The sequence below is a fragment of the Phaeodactylum tricornutum genome, chromosome 2, assembly GCF_000150955.2.
Source record: "Phaeodactylum tricornutum CCAP 1055/1 chromosome 2, whole genome shotgun sequence".
Lineage (NCBI taxonomy): Eukaryota > Bacillariophyta > Bacillariophyceae > Surirellales > Neidiaceae > Phaeodactylum > Phaeodactylum tricornutum.
This window is the reverse complement of record NC_011670.1, coordinates 808,927-835,734: the sequence shown is the minus strand read 5'-3', so window position 1 is coordinate 835,734 and position 26,808 is coordinate 808,927. Positions and strand designations below refer to the sequence as shown.

General features: G+C 48.1%; 15 protein-coding genes across 15 annotated transcripts; 9 read left to right on the top strand and 6 right to left on the bottom strand.

The window, feature by feature from the left end:
• Positions 1 to 323: 323 nt before the first annotated feature.
• Positions 324 to 2,726, top strand: PHATRDRAFT_32803 (predicted protein; the record flags this gene model as incomplete). The annotated part of the gene is made up of 1 exon (XM_002177979.1): positions 324 to 2,726. One exon carries the CDS (start codon positions 324 to 326, stop codon positions 2,724 to 2,726), a length of 2,403 nt encoding a protein of 800 aa, XP_002178015.1.
• Positions 2,727 to 3,219: 493 nt separating this feature from the next.
• PHATRDRAFT_18217 (predicted protein) lies at positions 3,220 to 4,892 on the top strand. The gene is made up of 3 exons (XM_002177978.1): positions 3,220 to 3,377; positions 3,584 to 3,646; positions 3,719 to 4,892. Exons 1-3 carry the CDS (start codon positions 3,278 to 3,280, stop codon positions 4,534 to 4,536), a joined length of 981 nt encoding a protein of 326 aa, XP_002178014.1. The 5' UTR covers positions 3,220 to 3,277; the 3' UTR covers positions 4,537 to 4,892.
• A 419-nt stretch (positions 4,893 to 5,311) lies between these two features.
• PHATRDRAFT_50723 (predicted protein) lies at positions 5,312 to 6,753 on the bottom strand. The gene is made up of 3 exons (XM_002177661.1): positions 6,506 to 6,753; positions 5,931 to 6,425; positions 5,312 to 5,860 (listed from the first exon to the last, which is right to left on the bottom strand). Exons 1-3 carry the CDS (start codon positions 6,737 to 6,739, stop codon positions 5,378 to 5,380), a joined length of 1,212 nt encoding a protein of 403 aa, XP_002177697.1. The 5' UTR covers positions 6,740 to 6,753; the 3' UTR covers positions 5,312 to 5,377.
• A 454-nt stretch (positions 6,754 to 7,207) lies between these two features.
• PHATRDRAFT_43565 (predicted protein) lies at positions 7,208 to 8,333 on the top strand (the record flags this gene model as incomplete). The annotated part of the gene is made up of 2 exons (XM_002177977.1): positions 7,208 to 7,731; positions 7,781 to 8,333. The coding sequence occupies 2 exons, from the start codon at positions 7,208 to 7,210 to the stop codon at positions 8,331 to 8,333; spliced, it is 1,077 nt and encodes a 358-aa protein (XP_002178013.1).
• Positions 8,334 to 9,303: 970 nt separating this feature from the next.
• hRad23 (RAD23) lies at positions 9,304 to 10,921 on the top strand (the record flags this gene model as incomplete). The annotated part of the gene is made up of 2 exons (XM_002177976.1): positions 9,304 to 9,565; positions 9,707 to 10,921. The coding sequence occupies exons 1-2, from the start codon at positions 9,476 to 9,478 to the stop codon at positions 10,919 to 10,921; spliced, it is 1,305 nt and encodes a 434-aa protein (XP_002178012.1). The 5' UTR covers positions 9,304 to 9,475.
• Positions 10,922 to 10,974: 53 nt separating this feature from the next.
• PHATRDRAFT_43563 (predicted protein) lies at positions 10,975 to 12,545 on the bottom strand (the record flags this gene model as incomplete). Its single annotated transcript, XM_002177660.1, has 2 exons — positions 10,975 to 12,052; positions 12,133 to 12,545. 2 exons carry the CDS (start codon positions 12,543 to 12,545, stop codon positions 10,975 to 10,977), a joined length of 1,491 nt encoding a protein of 496 aa, XP_002177696.1.
• Positions 12,546 to 13,259: 714 nt separating this feature from the next.
• On the bottom strand, positions 13,260 to 14,045 carry PHATRDRAFT_32797 (predicted protein; the record flags this gene model as incomplete). Its single annotated transcript, XM_002177659.1, has 1 exon — positions 13,260 to 14,045. One exon carries the CDS (start codon positions 14,043 to 14,045, stop codon positions 13,260 to 13,262), a length of 786 nt encoding a protein of 261 aa, XP_002177695.1.
• A 406-nt stretch (positions 14,046 to 14,451) lies between these two features.
• PHATRDRAFT_43562 (predicted protein) lies at positions 14,452 to 15,469 on the top strand (the record flags this gene model as incomplete). The annotated part of the gene is made up of 1 exon (XM_002177975.1): positions 14,452 to 15,469. The coding sequence occupies one exon, from the start codon at positions 14,452 to 14,454 to the stop codon at positions 14,992 to 14,994; it is 543 nt and encodes a 180-aa protein (XP_002178011.1). The 3' UTR covers positions 14,995 to 15,469.
• A 1,707-nt stretch (positions 15,470 to 17,176) lies between these two features.
• PHATRDRAFT_43560 (predicted protein) lies at positions 17,177 to 18,618 on the bottom strand. Its single transcript, XM_002177658.1, has one exon. It carries the CDS (start codon positions 18,588 to 18,590, stop codon positions 17,505 to 17,507), a length of 1,086 nt encoding a protein of 361 aa, XP_002177694.1. The 5' UTR covers positions 18,591 to 18,618; the 3' UTR covers positions 17,177 to 17,504.
• Positions 18,619 to 18,972: 354 nt separating this feature from the next.
• Positions 18,973 to 20,222, top strand: PHATRDRAFT_43559 (predicted protein; the record flags this gene model as incomplete). Its single annotated transcript, XM_002177974.1, has 1 exon — positions 18,973 to 20,222. The coding sequence occupies exon 1, from the start codon at positions 19,047 to 19,049 to the stop codon at positions 20,220 to 20,222; it is 1,176 nt and encodes a 391-aa protein (XP_002178010.1). The 5' UTR covers positions 18,973 to 19,046.
• A 320-nt stretch (positions 20,223 to 20,542) lies between these two features.
• PHATRDRAFT_32792 (predicted protein) lies at positions 20,543 to 21,301 on the top strand (the record flags this gene model as incomplete). Its single annotated transcript, XM_002177973.1, has 1 exon — positions 20,543 to 21,301. One exon carries the CDS (start codon positions 20,543 to 20,545, stop codon positions 21,299 to 21,301), a length of 759 nt encoding a protein of 252 aa, XP_002178009.1.
• Positions 21,302 to 21,679: 378 nt separating this feature from the next.
• Positions 21,680 to 22,255, bottom strand: PHATRDRAFT_32791 (predicted protein; the record flags this gene model as incomplete). The annotated part of the gene is made up of 1 exon (XM_002177657.1): positions 21,680 to 22,255. One exon carries the CDS (start codon positions 22,253 to 22,255, stop codon positions 21,680 to 21,682), a length of 576 nt encoding a protein of 191 aa, XP_002177693.1.
• A 412-nt stretch (positions 22,256 to 22,667) lies between these two features.
• Positions 22,668 to 24,026, top strand: PHATRDRAFT_43557 (predicted protein; the record flags this gene model as incomplete). Its single annotated transcript, XM_002177972.1, has 1 exon — positions 22,668 to 24,026. A coding segment is annotated over exon 1 (1,254 nt), but the record flags the coding sequence as incomplete, so codon positions are not given.
• Positions 24,027 to 24,182: 156 nt separating this feature from the next.
• On the bottom strand, positions 24,183 to 25,238 carry PHATRDRAFT_41745 (predicted protein; the record flags this gene model as incomplete). The annotated part of the gene is made up of 1 exon (XM_002177656.1): positions 24,183 to 25,238. The coding sequence occupies one exon, from the start codon at positions 25,236 to 25,238 to the stop codon at positions 24,183 to 24,185; it is 1,056 nt and encodes a 351-aa protein (XP_002177692.1).
• Positions 25,239 to 25,790: 552 nt separating this feature from the next.
• On the top strand, positions 25,791 to 26,577 carry PHATRDRAFT_43556 (predicted protein). Its single transcript, XM_002177971.1, has one exon. It carries the CDS (start codon positions 25,806 to 25,808, stop codon positions 26,553 to 26,555), a length of 750 nt encoding a protein of 249 aa, XP_002178007.1. The 5' UTR covers positions 25,791 to 25,805; the 3' UTR covers positions 26,556 to 26,577.
• Positions 26,578 to 26,808: the final 231 nt, after the last annotated feature.

The window sequence follows — 26,808 nt, the reverse complement described above, 5'->3', positions numbered from 1 at the left end:
AACGCAAATCCATGCAATCAGATAATAGCTTATGTTAGTAGGCTATTGGGAGTTCACTCACTTAACTTTGCACCATTTTTCCTGGTTTACCAAACATTAGGTCACTTGAATTAGCTGTAAGGGTAACACGCCTAGCGTCTGGCCGCAGCTGCGTAACGTTTTTCCACGTGGCTTCATTGTCGCTTTCAAAGTCAGTTCTTTCTACTAGTCCGACTTCGGTCGAACAAGCTGCTTTGCCGTGATATGACGTGATCACATCACAAGTTTTTGGTGGCATCCGCAGATCATTCCAATCAATCGGTCAATCAAAAGTACGATTAAACATGGTAATAGCGCTCAGAAGAATGATAAAGCTGCGGGCATCTATACTTGCGGTGTTGTTAATATCGTGTTATGTTTCGGCTTTCCAACCGAATCCGATTCATTCCAATAGGAGGGCGACGAGCAGGGGTCCAAGCACGTCCTGTGAAAGGAACATTCCGACTGGCTTCGGTCGTCCGAGTCCATCAAGATTTGACCTTGACTTTCAGAAACATCAATCTCAGTATGGAAAGCTGTTTTCTTTGAATAAACTCGTTGAAGATATCAGCAGCAGATCTCCGGGCCAACTACCCTCCACCGTCTTTGTCGGTGGAAAAGGAGGAGTCGGGAAAACCACCGTGTCATCGGCGCTGGCCGTTAGTTTGGCTTCAGCCATCGAAAAGGATTTGAAGGTTCTGATCGTATCTACCGACCCTGCTCACTCTCTAGGTGATGCCTTGGATGAGGATTTGCGCAAGAACAACGGTCGTCCTGTTGCTATGACGGACTCTCTGACAGGTGGTAGATTGGACGCATGCGAAGTCGACGCTTCGGCTGCGCTCGAGGACTTTCGCGAAAACATTGCTGCCTTTGATATCGATCGACTAGCTGATGCTCTCGGTGTTTCTGTGGACTTACTGGAAAGCTTCGGTTTGAGAGAATTCAGTGGTCTTTTGAACAACCCTCCGCCAGGTTTGGACGAACTCGTGGCTTTGTCGAATGTATTGGATTCGGAATCTGTGGCCAAAGGTTACGACGTGGTAATTGTGGACACCGCACCCACCGGACATACTTTGCGACTGTTAGCTTTGCCGAAATTCTTGGACGGCCTATTGGGGAAACTTATTAAAATTCGCTTGCAACTATCGGGGCTGGCGTCCACTTTACAAACCTTCTTTGGAAATGACGAAGCACAGAAACGTGCAAAAAGCATCGACGATGCCGTCAACCGATTGGAGCAGTTTCGTCGAAAGATGAGTAATCTTCGCGAGCGGCTTCAAGATTCCCAGTCGACGCGTTTTGTTGTCGTGACAGTCCCTACCAAGCTCGGAGTTGCCGAATCGAAACGCCTTGCCGCCGAACTCAATTATCAAGGAGTAAGTATCACGGATATAGTCGTGAACCAATGTGTCGGTGGGATAGATGACGATGTGGACTCTGAAGCTCTACAACAATATTACGATCGACGAAAGGATGGACAGAAAAAATGGATCGCCAAGCTTGAAGAAGCTGTTCAGGACGTGAGCTGTAGTGAAGAGTACAAAGCAAATGGTAGTTCCGCTCCTATTGGCATTACCAGGGTTCCATTTTTCGATGTTGAATTGGTCGGAGTGCCCGCATTGGGATACCTTGCTGCACAATGCTTTACAGAAAACCTCAGCTTTGCGCATTTGATGAATGTCGATAGCTCGAATGAGCCACGAGTTGTAATTTGTGGGGGGAAAGGAGGAGTCGGAAAGACAACGACTTCGTCGGCACTAGCGGTTTCGATGGCTTCGAAAGGCCACAAAGTAGCGCTGATAAGCACGGATCCGGCTCACAGTATTGGTGATGCTATCGAAATAGACCTCTCTGGTGGAAAGCTTGTGGATGTTCCGCTAATAGGAATCCCGACGACGGATGGCTCACTGTCTGTTTTAGAAATCGATCCGTCGACAGCAATCAATCAATTTAAAGGTGTTGTGGATCAACTCATTGGTGGAGACGATAATCCTTCAGATGCTGGTCTTCGAAATACGCTGCGTGACCTACAAGAGGTGTTTGATACTCTTCCGGCAGGCACGGACGAGGTGGTGGCTTTGGCGAAGATTGTCAATCTGGTGAAGAAGGGCGGATTCGACCGGATTGTATTGGACACGGCCCCAACAGGGCATACACTTCGAATGCTGAGCACACCAGGCTTTCTTGCCGAGCTTATAGATCGCCTGCTTATTATAGCCGAAAAAGTGAATTCGAATACGGCAATAAAAATGTTAATCGGAAGTTCCGCACGGTCAGAGGACATCTCAAATGCTGCAGCAACAGCAAAGTCCACTCTTCTGTCCTTCCAGCTCCAAATGTACGATCTCGAAAATTTGTTTGCTGATGCTGCACAAACGGAATTTCTCATCGTAACAGTGCCCACGGAGCTTGCCGTAAGGGAAAGCATGCGACTTCTAAATGATCTGACGTTTGAGTCCCCAGACATGCCTATTAAATGCCGAAACATTGTGGCAAACCAAGTTCTTGGGGACGATGGAAACGATGCAAAGACTTTTCTGGATCATGTGGGGCAGACTCAAGCAATATCCGTAAAAGACCTTGAAGATGCTGTTTCGAGTTACCCTGCACCTCCTCTAATTACCAAAATTAAGTACCTGGACACGGAACCCCGCGGTGTGTTTGGACTTAAGGTATTGGCCGACGAACTACTGAGAGAGATATAGAATATGGGACTTAATGCATATCTATGATATTCCCAGGACGGTAGCTCCATTAAATAATGTAAGTCATGTAATGTAGCTCCGACTTCGGACTTGCAGTATTGTCCTTCACAAATGGATATCTCATGTTTTTGTTTTTGTGAAAATAGTTCGAGCGCTGAAAACTAGCTGTTGCTTACCGACGTCAGAGTCGGCAGTCCGCATACACTCTCACCCTCCCTCATGCAAAAGGTACTTCGAAGGCTGCTCACGGTCACGGTCAATAGTTGTAACTGGTATTATTTTACAAATAGCTAACTATTCGGAAAGCTAATGTAGGGGACCTACATTGAAGGTCATTCGTGATGGGTTCATGGTAACTAATTGTAGACAAGGATAGAGAGTCGTCTGTCACACCATCCACGAGTCAAAACCCGTCGATTTACGAATGAAGTGTTCCTGTGTGGACGATAACAGCAGTAGGGAGTGCCACACATTTTGAGACAAACGCTTCGTGCAAAAAAGGCGCTGCGAACCCTCTCCGAAGGCACAATTAAGTGTTATGATGTTGCCGTATGATAGCATCCAATAGAGACGTGGGATTGGCATTGCCTAAGACAGCCGTTGCTCGATTGATCGGACACGATGGACCTGTTCAGACGCTGCGTTTTACCGGTAAGTTATTGTTTTCATGTTTTCTTTTCTGCTTCCCAAAAGATGAAAATATTTCTCGCGCTTGGACTGAACGACTGCATTCAGTGGCCATTGATGACACCGATAGAAATATATTCCTTCACTTTGAGCTGATGGGATAAAACATAGTACTATATCGAGGCATTTTCACGCGATTTAATCTCAACCACTTGTTTTAATGTTTTTAGGCGACGGAAAGTACTGTTTGACAGGTGGACACGATCGTTCCATTCGACTATGGAATCCGACTCGTCTTGACCCAGCATTTCCTCCCCTGCCATCGGGCACCTCAAAACATCGGGATCAATCCATTGCCGTGGAAGCTCTTCCACGGGCTCTGCCAATTCAGGCTTACACGGACGGATATACCCACCCCATATCGTCTCTTGCGTTGGACCAGAAGTCCAGCACTTTAGTGGCAGCTTCTGGAAATACCCTAATAGTTACCGATGTCGTAACCAAACGTGTGAAACGGCGATACCAAGGCCACGCTGGGCGTATTAACGCGGTTGCTATCAGCGATAACTGTGAGACTTTCTTGTCGGCCTCTTATGATGCAACTGTTTGTGTTTGGGATGGACGTGCCAGTCGCAGTCATACTCCCATTCAAATTTTTAAGGAAGCCAAAGATTCTGTGTCATGCATGCATCTAGACCAGACAGATGGAAATGCCGTCATCATGGCGGGTTCAGTCGACGGCGCAGTGAGATCCTACGACTTGAGAAAAGGACAAATCCGGTGCGATCAAGTTGGGGGTGCGATCACTTGTATGGCACCTACTTACGACGACAAATGTCTCGCAGTGAGCTGCCTTGATGGAACTATCCGTTTGATTGAGCTGGATACGGGTGAGTTGCTCAACACCTATTCTTCTCACCACAAGGCAGGCATGTATGGACTGGAATGCTGCTTGACTGCTGATGACGCAACCATTGTCTCGGGGTCAGAGAATGGAGATGCTGTTTTGTATGATTTAGTTCGTGCGACGCCCATACAGATTCTTCGGGGGCATCGCAAGCCCACCTGTACGATCGCTGCGCATCCTTCTGTTGCCCAAAATTCCGTCATACTTACGGGAAGCTACGATGGAAACGCTGTAGTATGGGCGCACGAATCTTCATTCATGAGATGGGAAGAGTGATTGTTTCTGTGTCATGCGGGGACTCAGGACCTATTCTGTCAAAAATTTGGGTCTGGAGACAATCATACATATGATGAGACAAGCCTCATCCATGACCACAGTTCTCCCACCATCGCTTCGAATTGGCATGCTGCTCCGCTTGCTGGTTGAATTAGCTGGTAACACGTCTCGCCTTTGTGCATCAAACCTGATGGACAGGATGCCCCAGAGATTTTCTAGGAGATTATAGTTCTTGCTTCTCCGTCAAAAATTAATGTGTATGCTTGCTATGTCAGTAAGCTAGATGAACAAAGGCAGTGCCTTCGTGGATTGATGTAGAGTTACGGTAAATTGAAAGAACACAAAATGAAGACAAACTGCCGATACTAATTTATATTACTGCCACTTTGGTGCAGGCTTTTGATCTCCATCTCTCGATTGCTCGCGGTCATGGCAGTCGTCGATGCTCTCTCAGCTCGAGACCCCTTCACTCTGGACAAAGTTATTAATGCAAACATGGACTAAAAGTTCGTAGGAGGCATTCGGTGTCAGAAAAGTGCGATGTCCATCATTCTGCGGGCTCCTTTGTAGAGCAGCCCGAACATTCCGGACCTTGTCTAGCGATCTAGTTGCGTGGTCAAATAGTGTCGTTTCACGGGTCGTCCCGAAGACACCTCGTCGACACCAGCGCCTCCAACTACAATAGAGTCTCAATGGACTTGGGATCAGAGTGGGAGGTCACTTTGATCTATGCTGGCATCTGAAAGAGACAACTGATAACCACGGGCGAAAAGTTGTCATCCAATAGCTTAAAGCGAGCGACTTATGTCTCTACTTTTATTTCTGACTGTAAATTCTTTGTTTAGTAAAGTCCATCCTCTTGGATCCATTTTGCGGCTTGCTTAGCATAATACGTCAAAATAATGTCAGCGCCTGCACGCTTGAAGCATGTCAGCGTTTCCAGTACAACATCTTTCTCATTCAACCACCCTCTCTCGCAAGCCGCCTTTATCATGGCATACTCCCCCGAAACGTGGTAAGCAGCTATCGGCAAATCGGAATTATCCTTAAGTCGGCGAATGACATCAAGATACGGCATTCCTGGTTTGACCATGAGCATATCGGCGCCTTCGGCCGCATCCAGGGCGGCTTCAACCAAGGCCTCCCGACCATTGGCAGGGTCTTGCTGGTACGTCTTTTTGTCGCCGAAACCCGGGTGACTGTCCAACGCATCACGGAAAGGTCCATAGTAGGCTGAAGCGTATTTCGCCGTGTATGAAAGAATAGAAACATCGGTGAAACCTTCCGAATCAAGCGCATCACGAATTGCCTTGACGCGCCCATCCTATAAAAACCGGAATGTGAGACAGCCTTCTATTTGTAAAATAGTGTTTAAGCAAGTGAAGACAACATACCATCATGTCACTTGGGGCAACAATATCGGCGCCTGCTCTGGCTTGACTCACGGCCTGCTTACATAGCTGTGTAATGGTAACATCGTTCAGGATTTTTCCGTTTTCAACGACACCGTCGTGGCCTTGATCAGAGTATGGATCCAACGCGACATCGGTACATACAATACTTTCAGGGTATTTTTCTTTGATCATTCGAATTGCTCTATGTACGATGCCATCGGGGTTGTATGCTTCCACGCCTAAATTCGTTTTTAAGGCGTCATCCACCTTCGGAAAAAGCACGAATGTCTTGACGCCAAGCTCAAACGATTCTCCGACTTCTTTCAGCATGGAATCCAAGGAGTGGCGCTCGCACCCCGGCATGGATGCAATTGCCTGGTTGTTTTCTTCATCGTGAATGAACAAGGGATAAATGAAGTTGCTGGGGGTGACAATGCATTCCCGAACCATGCCACGCATAGCAGCAGATTTACGGTTCCGACGGGGGCGAGCACGCTGAGATAACCGCAAGAAGGAGAGGCTTGAGCAAAGGCAAATAGTAAATCGAAAAGTCTCTAGGGTGCATGTGTGCATACCTGAGGAACCCAAACTTCGTCGTTGTTGTTGCGAATTACTGCAGGGTTGGATCCAGCCATTGGATCGAAACCAGTGCTATCGGCATCCACACCTTTCAGTGTTTTATCGACTGGGTCAAAACACGGGGCCCCAAACAATGCCGTGTTTGCCCTCGTGCTCGAAGTAGGCGACGGAGTCATGAAAGCAGAGACACTGACCGCCATTGAGGCGATGTAAATTGAAGAGAACCTCATGTTGATCGTTCTTATTGTAGACTGGGATAGTAATTTCAGTTTCTTGTGTCGGTCGTTCCTGCGGTTCTCGTTGACGTTGGTCGCTCGTGTTCAGGCAAAATGTGATGTGTTGGAACCAAACAACAAATCTTCACCGATTCGAGGAGCAAGTTCAACTTTGCGTGTGACTCGCTCGACTCGAAATTATATGGAGATGTCTCCCTGTCTGTCAATCAAATTAGGGTTTCTGTACGGATTTCGTCGTATTGCACTATAATCATTATTGTCGTATGAGACAGACAAATCTGTGTCTCAGCTTTATATTGATTTTTACTTGGTATTGTTTTGGTCGCGACGTTCACCATGCCGTTGGGTTCACGCTTGACTTTGTGAAAAGGATACACGGCTCCATAGAGATCATCTTGGTTCCCAGATATCCGAAAGAGCAGATCGATTCTTTGTACGTCACTCTGTCTGTTGATTGGGAAAATGCCAGCAATAAAGGGAACCGCCTCCGTGAGTGATTCGCGTGCCTTGAGTAAGGCTCTCAAGTCGATCAATTTTCCGGCAAATTTCTCTTCTCCCGTCGACATTTCCAAAGTCAATCGTGCTGTACTCGCACAGTGGATTGAAACTCGCGTCACCGAAATTCTGGGATTCGAGGATGAAATTGTTTACAGTACTATTGTAAACGTGTTTTTGCCCACGGTCGCATCCGACAGTAGTGCCGCGCAGCCCGAGGTTGACCCCCGAAGGGCGCAGGTGGACGTGGCGGGCTTTCTTGGAGATGAAGAAGCATCTATGTTTGTGCGTGATTTATGGAGTATGATGTTAGATGCACAGGATTCTGGTGTCGGTATTCCGCGCAAGCTTTTGGAAGAAAAGAAAAAAGAGCTTGCGGCTCAAGCCGCTCAGAAAGCCGCATCGTTGTCAAAATCAGGATCGTCAGCACCGCTTGAAAAAAACTTACCACTCCCTTTACCTCCCGAAAATCGGAGGGCTGATAATCAGAGGTATGGGACTGTTCGCCCTGTGAGCCCCCAACGGTACCCTCAGCGACAGGACCATCGGGAACACTGGCCGAATGGAAACTCCCGTGAAGAATCTGCTCGCCATCGCCATCGTCTCCATGACGATGACTGGAGAACGCAAAACTATCCTACCGGAAGTTTCCACGATGAACGTCGCGAACGAAACCCCTACGGCGAGTATAGATATGATGACGAGGGCTCACTCCATCGAGGTTCCTCGCGATCAAGGGGGCGGCGGAGCGCCCACGAAACAGCGGCATCGAGGAGAACACAGGAGTACAGCAATCGCCGTGAAGTTGAACGGAGGAATAGGCAAGATAGGGAGGGGACGCGGAACCAACGGTATCAAGAACGTCGCCGCAGTAGAAGTCGTAGCCGCGACCAATATGGCCGTCGCCCGCGACGGCGCCGCAATTCCCGTTCCTCGTCTAGCAGCGATAGCCGTTCATCATAACGCATTGATTTACATTTCTAGAATTGACAATTGGAAAAGGATCTTTACGCCATGCTGTCTTTGTTCCGCCCAGGAAGGAGCAAAGCTCTCTAGACGGTCAACGATTCCTGCCGATTGCCGTTTACCTTAGCAATGTAGATATATTGGAGATGAGAGGGAGGTCATTCTCAAAATGCTGTGACTTTCTTCACCGTCTGCGTGACACAGCTCTAGAAGGTTTTCGAGTGTTTCGAGTCACATGACACGTTTAACCCCACGCCTCCTGTAGACTATAATGGATGACCAGTTCATCGCGAACACTAAAGCTATCCCGCAAGTCCCCCACCAGCTCGTCTGGTCCCGGTACAAAGGCAGAATTGCAGTAGAGAAACAAGGAAGAGCCCGCTGAGTCCTGGAGGCGGAGCATTTTCCGTAAAAATGCGTGAACCGAAGCAAAGCGTTGGTCGGCTCTTATTTGGAATTTGGTCTTTTTCATCATGGGTGCACTTCCAACCGCCACAAAATGGACTTTAACTTTATCTGGTTGCTCCGCATTGGTCGCTGGCACCTTCTCAGGAACGGCCATCGTCGCAAAGTGGACACAGATAATATTCCGTGCAACCGGACCGCTCTCTAATGATGTACAAGCTACCGACGCGTGCGCTTATGAGCGCCTTCTTCCTTTTTCTTTCTTTTTAGACGGTAAATATGGAATGCATTGATTTGGAACACTTTCGCTTGGACAAAAACCTCTGTGCGTTCATCACGTTCTGTTGACCAAGGAGGATCTACCCAGTGTTGACTGAGTATAATGCAACAGAAAAATCGTGATTTTAAAGGGACCAGAGCCGTACTAGCTAGCACGTAATTGTATTCATCAGGGACTCACATGAACATGGGTTTGGAAATATTTTTAGGGAAATTCGGATATTTGAATGATGAAATAAACCTATCGAAACGTTTCATTAAAGTCGCTAGACAAGCAATTCAATCCCATTTACTATAGAAAGTCTGTTCTCCATGCTCTCTGTTTCCTCGCAGATCGTTTGGCTTCCAGTATAGACAACTCTCCGCTGTGGCGGCCTCTTGTAATCGCGGCAAGGAGGGACAGAAAGGAACAGGCGAAAATTGGAAACAATAAACATACAATTTTCACCTCGTACTTTCCGCTCCCAAGCACACACTTACTAAGAGTACCACAGACAAAGCGCTGTTTGTTCACCTTGAAATTCAGTGTTGGAAAGTGGGTACCTGCTGAAAATATTCTCTCCCCTGCAGCAAACCGTTCCGAAAATGAAGCTGCTAGTGAAAACTCTCAAAGGAGAGAAATTTGAGATCCATGCGGAAGAGAGCCAAACCGTTGCTGATGTGAAAGGAATCATTGTACGTACTAGCCTGTGAGGAATCCTTTATGACGACAACTCTTGATTGTTTCCGTATCACTCTTAGTTACCTCGTTCGATAGAGGCAGAGGAGTCAAGCGTTTTTCACATCTTATCGTGAATCGACCTTTGTTCATTATAGGAAGCTACCAAATCTGAGCTTTCGGCGGGTACCTTGAAACTGATTCATTCCGGGAAGGTTTTGAAAGATGAAGACTCCATCGCTTCGGCAGGCATCAAAGAGAATGATTTCTTGGTTGTTATGGTAACAAAAGCAAAGAAACCCGTTGCCGCCAAGCCTGCCGCCACCCCGACTCCCGTACCGGCGGCAACTCCCGGTCCTCCAGTAGCAGCAGCAGCATCGATTGAAACACCGGCGCCGACTGCGGCAGCCACTCCTGCTGCACCTACAAGAGCGGATGATGTCTCGGCCGAAGCTGTCGCTAATCTCACGTCGATGGGATTCCCGGAGGCGGAAGTGAAGCACTGCCTTCGTGCAGCGCATGGCAATCCGGATATTGCGGTTGAGTTCCTCACGAACGGTATCCCGGAAGGTGTTGCCGAGGCAGCGGCCGCCATGAACACTTCGGCCGTAACATCTCCTTCAGCGTCGTCCGAATCATCGTCTGGATCAGGACAGCCGCTACAGGCCTTGCGGAACCACCCCCAGTTTAATGATCTGCGTAGACTCGTACAATCCAACCCGCAGATGTTGCAGCAAGTCCTGACTCAAATTGGCCAACAGCAGCCCCAGCTTCTGCAAGAAATCAATGCCAACCAAGCACTCTTTTTGCAAATCATGAACGAGCCAGTGGAGAGCTCTGCGTCTGTTTCGGCGGCACCAGCCGTCAGCGGGTCCTCCGATGCTCCATCGTTGGGCGGACTCGATTCTGGCGCTGCGGCCATGATGGAGGGTATGGGAAATCCCGCGCAAATGGCACAAATGATTCAAGGCATGAGTCCTGAAGAATTGAATCAGATGGCGGCGATGATGGGTCTGTCCCCGGACCAACTTCGACAGACAGCACAGATGATAGGGCAAATGCCTCCAGAACAGCTTTCGCAATTCATGATGCAGGCTATGGGAGGTGGAGAGGGCCCCGAGTCTATGGGAGGGTCGCAGGTCTTGCGATTGACCGAGGAAGAAATGGCGGCTGTAGACCGATTGGCAGAAATGGGGTTTGATCGTTCAGAAGCCGCCCAAGCGTTTTTGGCATGTGACAAGAACGAAGCTCTGGCTGCCAATTTACTGATGGACTCAATGGGTGATGGAGGCGGAGCATTTGGATTCGACGGCTCGGGAAATGGCAACGGGGATAATGGTGATGGAGGCGATGGTGACGATATGTATGATTGATGGTGTCGCTGAATTAATTGCCGTGCTTTAAATATATCACGCTCGAGCTTACATTAGCGGAAAGAGGAAAGATACCCTTTTCGTTTTTTATCCGTCTTTTCGTCCTTATTGTTTTCGTACAAGTGGCTGTCGTATAGAAAAAGATGGTTGCGATTTTTGTATTCTACCCGAGACACGGGGTGAAATGGGACTATGCCACGCTTTCCAGCAACGAAGGAGCAAAAGTCTGCGGTGAAAGTTTGGCAGTTGCGCCTTAATTCTCCGTATCGCGAGTCACGTGAAATGTAGTTGATCAGATACTGGGCGAGATCTTTCTTTGATCGAAATGTAAGGCGTGCTGGATAGGAGGAAAAATGCGGGTCAATAAAACGCTTGTCGTTGCCTTCGTACTTGGCAATGTAAGCTTTAAACTCATCCAGACTCTTTGATTCAACATCGTAGCAGCGAATTTCAGCCGAAGTAGTTCGCCAAGGACAAATCATTTCGGGTGGCAGCGACCGATATAAAGCAGTAATTCCTTCATCACGGTCGTCGTACCAATTACTTTTTCCTTTGTACCCACCGATGCCATTTAAATATGCTGCTTCAACAACAGTGCAGTATGTTCCGTGTTCCCATTCCAACAGGCACAATGAATGGTAAGTTACCTTGTTTCTTGGGGTTTCTCGCTTTACTGCATAACGATGCGAAACCATGTGAATTGCCTGGCATTTTTCATCCGCAACTTGTTGCAGCATGTCGGTACCGTATGATACTCTTGGTCCCGACAGAGAGAACGGTTCGTACCAGAAGACGTAACCAGGGCTGGTCCGTGACCAGCCCAAAGCTGTCCATGGCGCGGCCCGAAGTTTCACTCGATGGACACGCCTGGAATCAGCAATCTGAAGTTCCGTGCAATTCCTTTTGCTATCGGAGGATGACCAAATGGTTGCCCACTTCGACTTTCCAAAAAATTCCATGGGCGTAGCGACCAAGCCTCGCTTTTGCTCATCGATTCGTTCCACCTCAAAACAGCGGAGCCCAGGCCATCCATTCAAAACACCATAGAATACATGACGAGAGCCTGACGGACTATCGACCTTGGTAAGGGATCCGAAAAAGTCGGTAGCTTTAACAGGAATTGTGGCTCGTCTAAGAAACAAAAAGACACCGTTTGGCCGTGAGAAATCCATCACCACAATTGGTAGCGTATGGGAGAGACATGCTTATACCTTTGTTTAATGGTCTTCGAATCTAAATCGAAGTCTTTCCTGTTCAGCCCTGGAATTAGCTTTCCGTCAACCACGAATTCATCTGGCACAATCGTCGCGTACCACCCTAGACCACCGCCGCCGGATGGCAAACGAGTATTGGCTTCTTCAGGCGACAAAGGTTGTCGATAGACAGCTTCAGAATGAATTGTCAGAAACCCTGAAAACGATCGCTTTAAATCTGACACAACTGACTTTGGCAAGAGTTCGGAAGAGTCATCTAGGCTATCAATCAAAATCCCCAACTCTCCGTCGGCGGGAGTGTCTGATCCAGCCAAAGACGATACGTCCGAAAGAGCTTTGTCGGCCACAGACTCGAACTCAGCGCTCTCAGTCTGTGAGGAGTAGGAGCGATCACTGATTTTCTCTGCCATGTCTTTTGTTGACTAATTGCAAAGATCTCTTTATTTGGGAAGAGTTCTTATCTACCCGAGCAAGAAGAAAAACTTTCACGTAAATATCGACGAAGGCTTTGGTCCGTTGCGGGCCGCTCCAGTAGGACGGGAGCGTTCGAGATGCTTCCAGATTGCAACAGAATTAGTTTGAAGTACTTACATTATACAGGTAAGTATTAACTGCGAATAAATATTGTCTGTAATTTAATTGGGAGCTACCGCTTTAACAGCATAGGCGACTTATCCTGTTCCTTGGTGAGTGGCAATAGGGTAACAGGCTTTCCTATTGTTTTATATATACTTGTTTCTATTGAAATGATAGCACTGGAAGAGACCATTTTGGCTCATTTTCCGAGACTACACACTGCAGCGATGAACTAACCAGATCGTTGTGAAGGTACTACGCTCTTTTTTTACATCGGCTAGGCCGCCTGTCCGGTGGCAGAGAAAATCTTACCAATGAGCTCTGACCGCCAGTCTTCCATGAATCCAGACACCCTCGCCTAGATGCCGTAAGAATTGCTCGTAGCCCTATTCATCCCCTTCTATTTTAGATTTGATTGAAACGCCGGCCTTGCAACTGAGCGCGTGGTAGTCTCTCCATTTCCCATGAGTCGTTTTCGCTCTCACTGTCAGATGTGTTGGCAATATTTAGTATGATTGTGTAGCGTGTACCGGCAATTTTCTCAGCTGCTACGACAACGGGTTCTCGCCGCTTCTTGCTCCATCACAGTAGACGCACAGCGGTAGATGTTCAGGATCCTTCGGGCTTGAGCTGTCGACATAGGTTACTGTACCAGCTACCTCGGCTGCCCGAAGGCGTTCACTGATACACTCGTCAACCGTACGTACATCCGTCACAACGACTGATAGGTCACTTCCACTGCACACGCTTTGTGCGTCTGACTGACTGTGACTGTGAGTTTCCGCAACAATACCCTCAATTGCAGTTATGACACAGTTTGAAGATATAAACTCTCGCCCTGGACTCATAAGCTCAATCACAGCTCCATTTTGTTTAGCGTCGAGAAACTTTTGTCGGACTGCACTACTTGGCGATTTCACTTTCACTGTAAGGACTAAGTCTTGGTCTTCCGCCTGACTTAAGAAAGGATTCTCTCCGATATCTAGTCGTCGCTTCGTTCCTCGACACTCTATCTGCACAATTGGGGAGGCAGCTCCCGCCGTCGTTTCTTCGAGAGCCGCGCTGGGATTTGCTTTGGCACAACGCTGATCGCGTTGTGCCAAACCAGGCGTTGCGTAGCAGTGGCGTTCTTGATATTGCGTATCTTTTATTACATAGTCGTCGGACGCGATTTCGTAAAGCGCGTCGCTACATTGAGAGCACAAGTGATCGGACGCACTCTTGGCGCCTCGACAAACGGCGCATGTCAATTTAGTGGTAGTACCGTATGTAACGTCTTTATCTTCGGCGGGGAAAAGCTTTCTTGTTTCAGCAAGCTTAGAGTTTACGTTCATTATGTTGTTAACGACATGCAAGCAAACACAATATTCAGTCAAACGGTGCTCCCGGTTTAGCACTTCCTGTGAACGATCGACAGTGGTCTATCTTCATTGTCTTCTCAGAAATGGCGAAATCTGCAAAAGTTGAAAATATCTTTAAAGTTTGAAATGTGAATATTCGTCCGCGCTACCTTTTACAATTACATTTACAGTTACGGAAGTTTGAAGCATATCGGAATTTTGAGATAGACTGTAAAGCGTGATGTGGACTTTACGTTGACGATTCGCTGTCCGTTTACATTTTGTCTCTCTCGTGCTGATACTTAGAGTGCTTGTGCTTCTGTATGTTAGTCAAGCAACAAAGAAACCCACAAAATTTCAGCGTAGGTCTGCAAATCAAGAAGCCATTGAAAAACACAGGATGAAAGCTATGGGCCTTTTCCCGCTCGTCGTATGCACCGCATCTACTGGTGCCTTTCAGGTGATGGACATACAAAGCAGGGGAGCGGCCGATACTCTACGTGAGTCTATGCACACATCGTACGTTGCCGAAGTCAGCCGTCGCGTGGCGTTAATCACGGCGGCATCTTTCGCTGCTGGTGTCGGCCCGGTACAGGCAACTGACATCGCTAAAACGGCCAGAAAGATCGAGAAGGAGCTAGCGGGCAAGGCGAATTCAAATGGCGCTCCCGAAAAGCACTTGCCGAAAGTCACTATTTCGGACACGGGGACGGTAGAGATTGTTGTTCCCCATGTCATGGATCCTGTAAAGCCCCATTTTATTGAGTTGGTCTGGCTAAAGAATATGCAATCCGACAAGATTGTCGCTGCGAAAGCTTTCTCCGCGAGCGATACATCCCCTCCCACACTTATTACAGCATCAGTTCCAAAAGGAGTAGAGTTAAAGGCAATGCTTTTTTGCAATCTTCACGGACTCTGGGAAGGGGACAGTTTCAGTGTTTGAAGCAATTTGGTAGCGGGTCGCAGTAGACGCGAGGACTTCTACAATAAAACCTTCGCGGAATGTGGATCTCATCATTTGTATTAAGAATACTTCGGTCGTTCACCCAGGAAAATTGGCTTATCGTAGTCCCGTTCAGATCGTCTGCCACTCATGGTGACAATATGGATAAATCCATTTGCCATGCACAGTTATATTCCGAGAAAATACGCTAAAGGGGATGGGAAAAGGTGATAAACTCATTCCTGCCAATCCAGCCACCTGAAAAGCTGGTCGGCGCTATTGTCCCTTCGTTCCACAAGCGATGGTTGAATCGGATGATATCATCTTTGCCGAACGCGCCGAAATTCTCGCCGCTGATTTACAGCCCAAATTAACCAAGTAGCAGGTCGTCGACCCGACAAATTGCCAATAATCAAGGCCTTCTTTCGCTTTTGAGAGAGGCCGGACAAAATCAAACTACTCCTTGTCGTGGAGCCATTGCTAGAATATACTGTACAAACTTGTTTCGTTGGCGGTGGGAGATGGGTTGCCCTGAGATCTCTCATCGGACGCGCTGCGATAAACCTATACATTTTTGGCAACGGTTGGCATCCGTGACAAATATTTTGGCATTTAGTTTAAATACTTTGGATATCTAACAATATACTGGCGCCAAATGAAGCTACTTAGAGAGAACACGTTCTGTCCCCTTTAGCGAGTTTCACCTTTTCCCATCCCCTTTGCCGTATTTTCTCTTACATTCCCCATAGATCGGTTGCCGGCCAGCCTCAACAATGATCATTTTGCCAGCTGCCTACCCCTAATTTAATGTCAGCCCGATGTTTTTGCGAGTAGAGCAATGATGGCTGTTCAACTCTCAGTCAAAAGCAAGTTGCGTCGATGAAGTGTTGACAGTGAGCTCCCAAACCTCAGCCTCCGTAAATGGCCCCCTCCAAGCAGAAACAATTAAGCGCTTTCTTTGGCGTTGAGAAGAAACGAGATATTGCTAAGAGTTGTTTGCAATGGCGGAATAAGAGGCCGCGGCAGGAGAACGGCAGCAATTTTGCCTCTTGCCCTTTGTGTTCCCGATCATTTCCTCTACATAAGCTTGAAACTCACGCATCGGGTTGTATCGGCTTGCCGGAAGTAACTCCCGATAAGGCTGTGCTGTCCAAAGAGGAAGAGAAGGAAAGAGACCAGTTTCGATGCACCGAGCCTCTTCCTGGCCTGTTCTTGTATCATGAATTTGTAAGCGAGGCCGAGGAGAGGCAGATTTTAGCTGCCCTGGACGGGGAATCGTCGCAGTTTGGGAAGGACAGTCTTCCGTGGGTACTTGCAAACTTTAATGGACCTCACCTAGGGAAGCGATGGGGTGTACACTGTAACTTGCGCGACCGAAGGGTTACTGCTCCAGAGAATCCACTCCCATGTTTCGTTCGAGATCTGTTGGCACCAAAGCTTAAAGTCTTGAAACCCATGAACAATTTCTCACTCAACGAAGCCAATGCAATCGATTACCGTCGCAGACAAGGCCACTTTCTCGCTGCACATGTGGATGATCGGAAATTGTCCAAAGAACCAATAGCAAATATCTCTCTCGCCGGGGACTGCTACATGACTTTCCGCAACGTTGCCTCTCACCGGAATACGGCAGCTCAGGCTGAAAAAGTATTCCTTCCACAACGGTGTTTGCAAATTCTAACGGGAAAGGCTAGGTACGATTTTTCTCATGCTATCGATCACAAAGACTTGCTTTCGGATCGTCGGGTTTCGGTCACCATGCGCGAATCGCCGTTGACGCAGTCATCAGGAGGTGATTTGCACAACTCTCTTGTGTGGAAACCAAGGCAGCCTAGGCATCCGAGTTGGCCTGCTCTGAACTGGATCGAACCGACGGACGAGCCGATACCCGGTCTTTTTGTCTTTGACGAGTTCATTTCTGAGCACGAAGAGAAACTCATCTTAAACGAAATGGACATTGGGGCCGATGGACAGGAATGGAAGTACGAGGCTCACACTGGCTCTCATCGGGAAAAGCGATGGGGGGTAGATCACGATCTCTGGAGTCGCGATGTGCGCCCGCCTAAGCATGAGCTCCCGAATATGATCAAGACAATTCTCATTCCTAAGTTAAATCGTATCGCTGCCATGTCTGGTTGCGTGCCGAACGATGCCAACGCCATTGACTACCGACGAAAGCATGGGAATGCGTTAACGAGCCATGTTGATGATCGGAAAAAACACAAAGAACCAATCGCGAATCTCTCTTTGGCCGGAAGCTGCTACATGACGTTTCGTAATCAAAACCGTGAACGAAATCTTGCCGTTGAGGAACGTCGTGTCTTACTGAGACCAAGAACGCTACAGGTACTGACCGGCAAGGCCCGCTACGATTTTTCGCACGGTATCGCAAATAACGATTTACTTTCCGACCGCCGTGTATCTCTGACAATTCGAGAAACGCCTTGGAAAGGAAGACCATAGGGTTTTTTGACAAACGATCGATCCTTATTTATTCTCAAGAGCTATCTTTATGCGACTCTATTACTGACAAAGTCAAGCTCTTCAAAAAGACACGCTTTCTCCGTCGACACGTGTCGTGCTTCTTCCATGATCCGTTGCACGAGGTCGTCAACGGATGGGATATCGTTGATCATTCCTGCGCTTTGTCCGATAAATTGCACGCCTTCCGCTACGTTGCCATCTACGGTCGCCTTGGTAATTGCTTCCGTCGCTGCTCCAAACTGTGCCACAATGAACATTTTGTCCCATTGCGTAAGCAGCCCGGGAAGTACTTTCCAGATCGGCATGCCAAGCTTCTGCGCGGCCTGGAACGCTCGAAACACAATAGTGGCTAGAAACGGCCGCCTAGCCATGACCTTTTGGGAAGCTGTAGTCCTTAAAACACGCGCCGGAATGCCATCAAAGTTTTTGCCGTATATTGTTTCGGACTCTCCTGCATCGACAATGGCTTCTTTCGTAGCTTGCGCCAGAGGACTGTCCTTGGTGACAGCAAATCTGGAGCCCATGGCGATGGCATCCGCTCCCAGCACCAGGGCACCAGCTAAACCCCGTCCGTTGGCAAAGCCACCCGCCGCCACGATTGGAGTTTCCGGGAAATGGGCCGCTAGCGAAGGCACGAGGACTAGCGAAGTCACGTCACCTCCGTGTGCCGCAGCTTCGTGACCGGTGACCATCAACGCATCCGCGCCGGCTTGAATGGCAGCCTCGGCGTGTTTCGCGTTCGTGACTGTCGACAACAACGTACCACCATACGCTTGTAGACCTTCCGCTATCCACTCGGCCTTCCCGAGACTGACATTAATCAACGGAACTTCCTCTTCCAAGGCCACAACAGCATTTTCCCGAGCGCCTGGCATGAGCAACGTGGCGCCAATACCAAAGGGTTTATCCGTGAGTGATCTCACTCGTCGTATGGACTCCCGCGTCTGCGTGGCGTTCAAAGGACCCGTCGCCAGAATACCCACGCCACCCGCGTTCGATACCGCCGCCACCAATTCCGGCGTCGAGATCCAGCTCATTCCTGGAAGCACCAGCGGGTACCTGCACTTGAGAAGTGCTGTAATGCGAGTGTTGATTGCGGGAGCTCCAAGCATTGTTTTCGTCTTATTCTTTTGGTAAGAATGTATATTCTGTGAATAGTGAATGTTGATTTATTGCGATCCCTTGTGGTCGGTGTCAATAGAGACAAAGCGCGTCACGAGTAAGGTCAATCGTAGAATGGCATTTCATTCGTGTCAGCAAGGCAGTTCGATTATACCGGTGGTTGGCTTGAACAAGACTTGGCTGTAAAATACGTCGCAGTAAAACAGGGTTGTAGTAGAACGGGAGTCGTTCAGGATATATATGTATATGTAGAAGACCGTCGTACGTCGATTAATGACAGTCTGCAACAATATACATATCAAATATCATGCACACGCTAGTGTGTAAACACACACAACAAAAAGGCTGGGCCATCCACACAATGGTTGTCCCAACAAACTGATACTCGGGGAATGCATCAAAAGACGAACTCGAGATCGTTCTGACCGGATTCGTATCAGCATACTATGCGTCCCACGTTTATAAGAACCGCTTTGGTCACTTTCCGATGGAGCGGCGGTCCAAAAATTTCTCGCAGCGATCGGGTTCGACTCTCGTCAACGACGATCGGGTCAACACCGTCGTTGGAGGACCGGAAGCGGCTGGATGTGGCAATTGTGGGTCTACCAAACGCTGGAAAAAGTCAGCTGCTGAACGTCTTGACGCAATCTACCGTTGCCGCGGTATCCCGCAAACGTCACACCACGAGAGACGGGATTTTGGGCGCCCGAACCGTCGATGACACCCAACTTTACTTTGTGGATACGCCAGGATTTCTTCGTCAATCACAAGCCAAGAAAGAAGGACTTAACCGGGATCTGGTTGTGACGGCATCTTCGGAAATGGAGAATGTCGATTTTTCACTGTTGGTGGTGGATGCGGCACGAAGAATGACAGACGACTACGAAGAGACCTTGGTCGCCCTCATGCTTGCTGCACTAAGATCTCAGGGACGGCTTGAGTTCGACGTCCACTCTGCCGAAGAAGTTCAATCCATTCGAACGCCCAAAGGTGGCACTAATCCTGCAAAGTTTGCCGTCGTTCTGAATAAGGTCGACTTGGTTCACCCAAAGTCGAATTTGATGGATTTGGCCGTCAACATCGGGACACTGGCAGAACAGTGCATCAAGTTCGACGCGAAAGAAAGCGGAAAGGAAGAGTTATTTTTGGATAGCGCATACCTTCAAGAATCACTGCCAATGTTTTTCTACATTTCAGCATTGAAGCAGAGAGGTGTTCAGGATTTGCTTGAATTTTTACTGGAACGAGCTACTCCTTCAACTTCGTGGGAAGTAGAGGCTGGAGAAGCAACACCGATGACTATGAAGGAACGCATCGAGGAGGTTATCCGTGAAAAAATATATCGATGTCTGCACAAAGAAGTTCCCCACAGTATCCGTCAAGAAAATCGAGTGCTTCAGCAAGGGAAGGACGAAGACGGAAATATCGTACTCGTAATTCATCAGGACTTGATTGTTAGGTCAAAAAGTCACCAGGAGCTAGTTCATGGTGGGGGAGGAAGAACGTTAGAAAGGATCCGCGAGACGGCCGCGCGAGGTTTGGAAAAGATTTTCTTTTGCAATGTTGTTCTTCATTTGCACGTAAAGCTTCCCCGCTCCAAAAACCAAAGGTGGAGCATATAAGGACTAGTCAACTATCAATTGTTGAATTATCAGGGAGCCAGATATGTGTCTGTGTTTACATTTTATAGTTTGCGCCTTTGACTGTGACATACTTTGTACTCTAGACAAAATATTTCCGCACCGTGACTAGAACGAGATCAAAAAGTGAAAGCAATATACGGGGATGGTAGTGTGCGGACGTAGATGCGACGCAAAGTAGCTGACAGTCAGTCAGCGTTCGCCAATATGCCCAGCTCTTCTCGAGTTGAGTGTAAAAGAGACTTACCTGATCAAAATACGTGAGATAGTTGAGCGACAGTGACTCTCAACATTGCCGCACAATGTCTGATCGCGATACTTCCTACAGAGAAAAGGTGAACAGCACATCCTATACCACGGCACTAGAAAATCGGCTATATGAACAGTCTGAGCGTTTGGAAGAACTTCATATGGAAGCAGCGATCGATGCTCAGCTGACCGACATCGTAAGCTCCGAAGGTCTTAACGACAAGCCTCCTTTAAACGATATGGACCATCTAGCTCCCAAACCGATCTTTGACAACTACGTCAACCCTAATTCGGTGGCAAATTGCCTGAGCCCGTACGTTCCCACAACGGCCGCAAAAATAGCAAAATTTGTGGAGTTTGCCAGCCTTTTAGAATCTGATGTATTGCTCGATATTGGATGTGGGGATGGAAGAATCTGTGTTTCTGCCGCCAGACTCTCAGGATGTCGAGCCGTCGGTATAGATGTATCGCCACTGTGTATTGCCATGGCTCGAGAGCTTGCCCGCGAGGAAAACCTTGAAGATCGCCTATCGTTTTTTGAAGCAGACGCTACTATCGACCCCAAGCGACTGCTTCAGTCGCCTCTTCTGGAAAGCGACTTGAAGGATGTCACAGTTATTTTTCTCTACACGTATCCTACTTTGCTGGGGCGACTGTTCCCACTACTAGCCAAATTCACAGAAAATGGAAAAGCTCGCGTTGTAACTTTGACGTATCATTTAAGCCAGAGCATGGCAAATATTGCCAAACGGGATGAAGAGTTTGATTTATGTTTGTACAATAGAGTATTTGATGTAACAAGCAATGAATAGTGCTAAAGCCGTAAAGTATATTGATGTAAAATACTGGCGAACTACTCGATTTGCGGTGGAGAGAACGCGTCCCTTTGATGGCGGCTACCTCCATCAGCGTCAATATAAGAAAGCGTGGCCTAAATAAGCATACAATGGATAAACAAAACGTGAGTGGCATGAGATGCATACGCAGAACACAAGGTTAGGTGGTTTCGTGCGCTGAGAGTCATACTCTTCCTATCGAAACTCAATATAATCATCCAAGCCGCGTACCGTACTAAACATTTTGCCCAGTCCAAGCGACTTTTGTACTGTAAGTGAGTTCATTATCCAAATCATTCTCTCTTTTCCACCTTTCAAGTCCGAGCTATCGAGCAATCGTAGTACTTACCCCTGTCATATCAAACGCACGATTTGCACCAGCATCTGCTTCGCAATTTCGTCGCGTTTTTCCTTGCCGTACAAATGCTCACCGAGTTGCAGAGCGAAAAGTAAGGCCGTTCCGGGCCCTTGCGAGGTCGTCAAGGTTCCACTGACAACGACATCGTCTTCCGAAACATTCTTGAGCTTATCGCGAAAACCAGGAGCTGGATAGCAGGTAGCCGTTGCGCCGTCAGGTATCAAACCATGCGGTGCCAGGGCCACGGCTGGAGCTGCGCAAATGGCACCGTACAGTTTGCCTTGACTCTTTTGCTTCTCCAAAAGCTGAATCAAAGGTTTGGAGTCACGTAAATGTTCTGCACCGGGCATTCCGCCAGGTAAGACGACCAAATCCCAATCTTCTTCGATGGCATCCTCAATTGTCGTGTCAGCTTTCATGTATACATTGCGGCTCATTTTGCACAGCAGCTCGCCGCTCATTACCGACGCAACTGTGACTTGAGCACCAAAACGTGTCAGCGTGTCCGTGATGCAGGTAGTCTCGATTTCTTCGCTGCCTTCGGCAATGGGTACGAGAACGCGCTTGGACATGTGGAGGGGAGACGTGAATTTACTTCGGAGCACAGTTGAGAGTTGAGGAATAAGCGGAGCGAATGCTTGGGTCGACCGCGATGACAGGCTAAGGACCGCAAAAAGTGTCGTGCTGGTGCGGTGAATCAAGAGGCGCGACATTCGGGCTTCCCGGATACTCGGTCGGATTCCATCGAACAGGTTCGCAAAAGATGCGGTGCAAGCATGAACCCAGCGGCTGACCCGTTGTTGCTCGCAGCGAATTCGTGCTTTGTACTTCGGCTGTGAAGTTCGTAAAAAACCGTGGGTCATCAAGGATCGGGTTTTCATTTTGCTTTCCCAACCAAGAAAACCGGTATCATCTTCTACTTCAAAGTAACTGTTTAAAAGGTCCTCCGAGCCTTCTCTCTTTTTTCAATAAAGCCGAGAACTATCGAGTATCTTACATGGATCGATCTGTTCTGGGCTACTCAAGAGTCATGATATATGGAATCTTGGACCAGTCTGCGTCAAACAGAAATTAGTTTGGTATTGTTCTATGGTTTCTGCCGTCCCACCGTCTCTCACCGACGTACGGAGGAGGCAGATTGTCGGACGTTACATTCACGAGTTGTGGACTGACGGTGGTTCCGATCTTTCTGGCCTCGCCTTTCCGATATTTGATGGTCGTCTTGTTGCACTAGGGCGTTATGTTGCCTTTCAAGACGACGATGCCGATCACGCAATCACCCGCAAAGAAAGTAGTCCGTCGATTGACAGAGTTCAATGCGAAGACATGACCTACGACACTTTCATTCAAACGTATATGTATCCCAACCGACCAGTAGTAATTGGTGGCTTGGCTGAGAATTGGCAAGCCGGGCAAGAATGGGTGCAAGATGTCGGCGAAGCTCGAATTCCAAACATTGCTTTTTTGCGAGCTCAATTTGGTTCCGAGCGCGCACCTGTATACGAGCAGCAAACGAAAGGATTTGGACCGACAAGGCCACAGGCTTCCGATAGCACCATTGCGGAATATTGCGATTGGTGGACGGAACAAGCCACACTTGCTAGCGAAACAGTAGCTGTTGAAAAGGAAAGCACTCTCTATTTGAAAGACTGGAAATTTTTGGCCGCCCATCCCAAATACAATTTATACGAATGGCCTCACTATTTCCGAGACGACTGGCTCAATCAAGCCATGGGAAATGCATACAAGTTTGTTTATTTGGGGCCTAAAGGAACTAGTACTGTCCTACATGCTGATGTTTTGCAATCGTTTTCGTGGTCCACCAACGTTTGCGGGAAAAAACGATGGTTCCTGATACCACCAGAATACACCTATCTCCTTTACGATTGTTTTGGAAAGAAGCTCGCCAGTCACTTGCATGCAGATGTTGACGATGGGATGAAGACCTTTTTCCCCGGTCTACAAGAAGCCCGGCGGCATGCTGTTCGAGTGGATCAGGAAGCGGGAGAAACTATTTTTGTCCCCTCTAAATGGTACCATACAGTAGAGAATCTGGAAGATACATTATCAATCAATCACAACTGGTTGAACGGAGCAAATATTGGACACAGTTGGGATAGGTTATGTATCGAATTGGCAGAAGTCCGACCATCCCGACTAGACGCCGGGATGGGTAGTGAGGAAATAAAGTCAACGGAGGAAATCTGCTGTGGCAACTCTCAGATTGGCGATGACCTTGTTCTGCTTTGGCATGTTGTCACTCGCAAGGTATTGGCAGTCCGTAACATCATTGGTGCCAGTCTATCGAATCAGACGATATCGGATATTGATGCCATACTACCAGTTCTGCTAGGGATGCAGAAGCTTTTGTTTGAGGGCCGCGCACCCGAACTTCTGCAATTTACAGAATTTGAAATCGATGAGCACATACAATATTTTGAAAGCCTACAACATCTAAGAAGGATATAGGTGGAGTAACGGTATTGCGGCATTGAGTTTCTATCCGCTAGTCTTTTTCTGGCGAGTCAAAGCAACCTGCGCCATTTTCAGCACTCCCTCGTAAGTTTCTGCTCCGCCGATAAAGCCTGCAGCGTGGACAAAACGCGATCCCGAAATTTTGGTCACGGACTCAAGGTCTTGATCGCGGACACCTCTCCATTCTGCAGGCAGACTCAGGCGGTTTTCGAACGCTTTACCTTGTACGGTAACTGCCTGTACCCGCCACATACCCGAAACATCCGTGTATAGAACAAATTTGACAATGGGCTCTACGGCATGGATTTTCTCGAGCTCGTATAGATGATTGCGCCAGGGGAGGCCACCAGATTCAAGGCAGAGAATCTCTCCCGATGGATCCGTTTCGTGTCGCTTCAGTAAAGCACGTTCCACAAAATCACGAGCAGGAATATCACTTTCGACGATCACAGTCATGACCGAAAGAAAGTCTTGGCCGCAAATGTCGACCGCCTTTTCAAATCGCTCGTCGTGGTTGGGAGTGTTCCCGCTCTCGTCGACTTCATTCCAACGCGGATTCAATCGACCGACACGACTGGCAAGTCCAGTGGTGTCCTTGTACACTAACTCTGTTCCGTCAGGAGCCATTTCTACCCCGGTATCAATGGCATCTAGGGCTTCTAAAAGAGAATTGTATAGCTTGTCGTACGCTAGTTGCAAATAATCGTCCGAAAGATCCGGGTAGTATGCCTTGAGCACTTGCTTGCCGTAGTGCCGGTAGACCAATCCAGAAGCAGACAACTTGGTGCAGCGCGCTGCCGTCCCTTCCTTACCTGCATCAAATCGCTCATCGTAGTTTCGTTGGTGGTGATCGTACCGTAGTTTAGTATGATCGTAAATACCGCCAACGTCGATCACGATATCCAGTTTGTCGAGCACCTCCAAATCACGGGATCGGACCACTTTACTGTTCCTGTACTTCGAAACTTGGCGTAGCATAAATACCCCCATCGCTTCGTCGGCTTGAAATGTCCCCGAGTGCGTTCCAATTATTTGTTCCGATGGCAAGTCGTCCAACTTCGCTCGTTTGAAGGCGGACATGAATGATACCGATTTCGTAGAAAATGTGGAGGAGAGGTGAGACCGTGGAAATCCGCTTCGGAAGGTTTGATGGAGAAATGCGCCGGTGGAGGACTTTCCAATAGACAGGCTACTCAACGAGAGAAAAGTTGTCGCGCACAGGTAGCTTTTGGTAAAAGCGCAGGCTCTCATGCCCTGACTTGGGGATCTAGCGAGAGGCAATTTGGTTGTGGGTGCCCTTTGCTTTTGGAAAAACTCATGGTCCGACTACGATGTGTGGTCACCACGCACAGAATCCGTCACCGCGGGTGTCAGGCCATGCCGAAAGTCATTACCTTGAACTCGCCTGTTTTTTAAACCATTTTAATTATTCGAATATTTAAATATGTACACTCATTTTCCGATGACATCATCGACCTGACTGTGAATCACAGTCAGTTCACATGTCAAACGATCGTTTGTTGTGTCGCATCAAATCTGATGCTACCATGACGAACGCAGAATTTTGCCATCATCATCTGCCGTTCATAAAAAGTCCACCAGGTCATCAACACAGATTCTAGCAATAAGCAATAGAGAAGCTTTGCAATGAGAAATCTGTTGTCTGCTTTACTCCTACTCCTCAACCATTATGCCCCCGTAGTCGCTTTCGCTCCTTCAGCTAATTCGAGGGACACCCTCCGTGCTCGGACCCACACTGGCCTCGGAGTGCAGCCGGACGAATTTACACCACAGGGTGAAGTAACGCGTCGTAGTGCCTTTTCTACCGCGATTTCTAGAGCATTGGCGGTAGGTACGGTTGCGGCAGGGACGACATTGCCAGCGTGGGCACGGCTGGAATCCGTGGATCGACCTGATTTACTACCCGCAGAAAAGGGGGTCAACGTCATTCAGACCGAAAAGTTCTTAACCAGTGGCCAGGCGAAGCGAATGAACGATCTCTTGGTAGCGCTTGAGCGGGATACGGGCTTTCGTGTTCGGGTTCTGTGTCAGTCTTACCCCAATACTCCTGGCCTTGCTATTCGTGATTACTGGGACCTCGGCAAAGAAGGACAGAAAGACGACAAGTACGTCGTTCTCGTCGTGGACCAATTTGGCGGTCGCGGGAACGTTCTGAATTTTAATGTCGGAGATGGCCTCAAGTTTGCTCTGCCCAATGTATTTTGGAACCGTCTGTCGTCCAAGTACGGAACGACCTTTTACGTTCGTGACAACGGCATCGATCTTGCTGTCACAAATGCGATCGAAGCTATTGTTACATGTTTGCGGTCTGAGGATCAATATTGCGTGAGCGTTCCGGAAGAAGCACCGAGCATGAAAAGCCTTGGCCTATTTTAATCCTAAACTGGTATCCGACCCATTACCCAATCGAGCTAGAGCCATTTATCGTCAGTCAAATAAAATTTACTGTTCATACAAATTGAGCTTTCAGTTCTGACTGCGTGATGCCTCATTCTGCATGGAAAGACGAATTGCATATGTCTAGCTTAACCCTGACAAATTTGGTTCATTTTCATTCATTGACATAGCTTCGTTCTCGTAGAGCAAAACTTCGAACATATTGTTCCCGTGTGTGTGGGACTCATAGCCA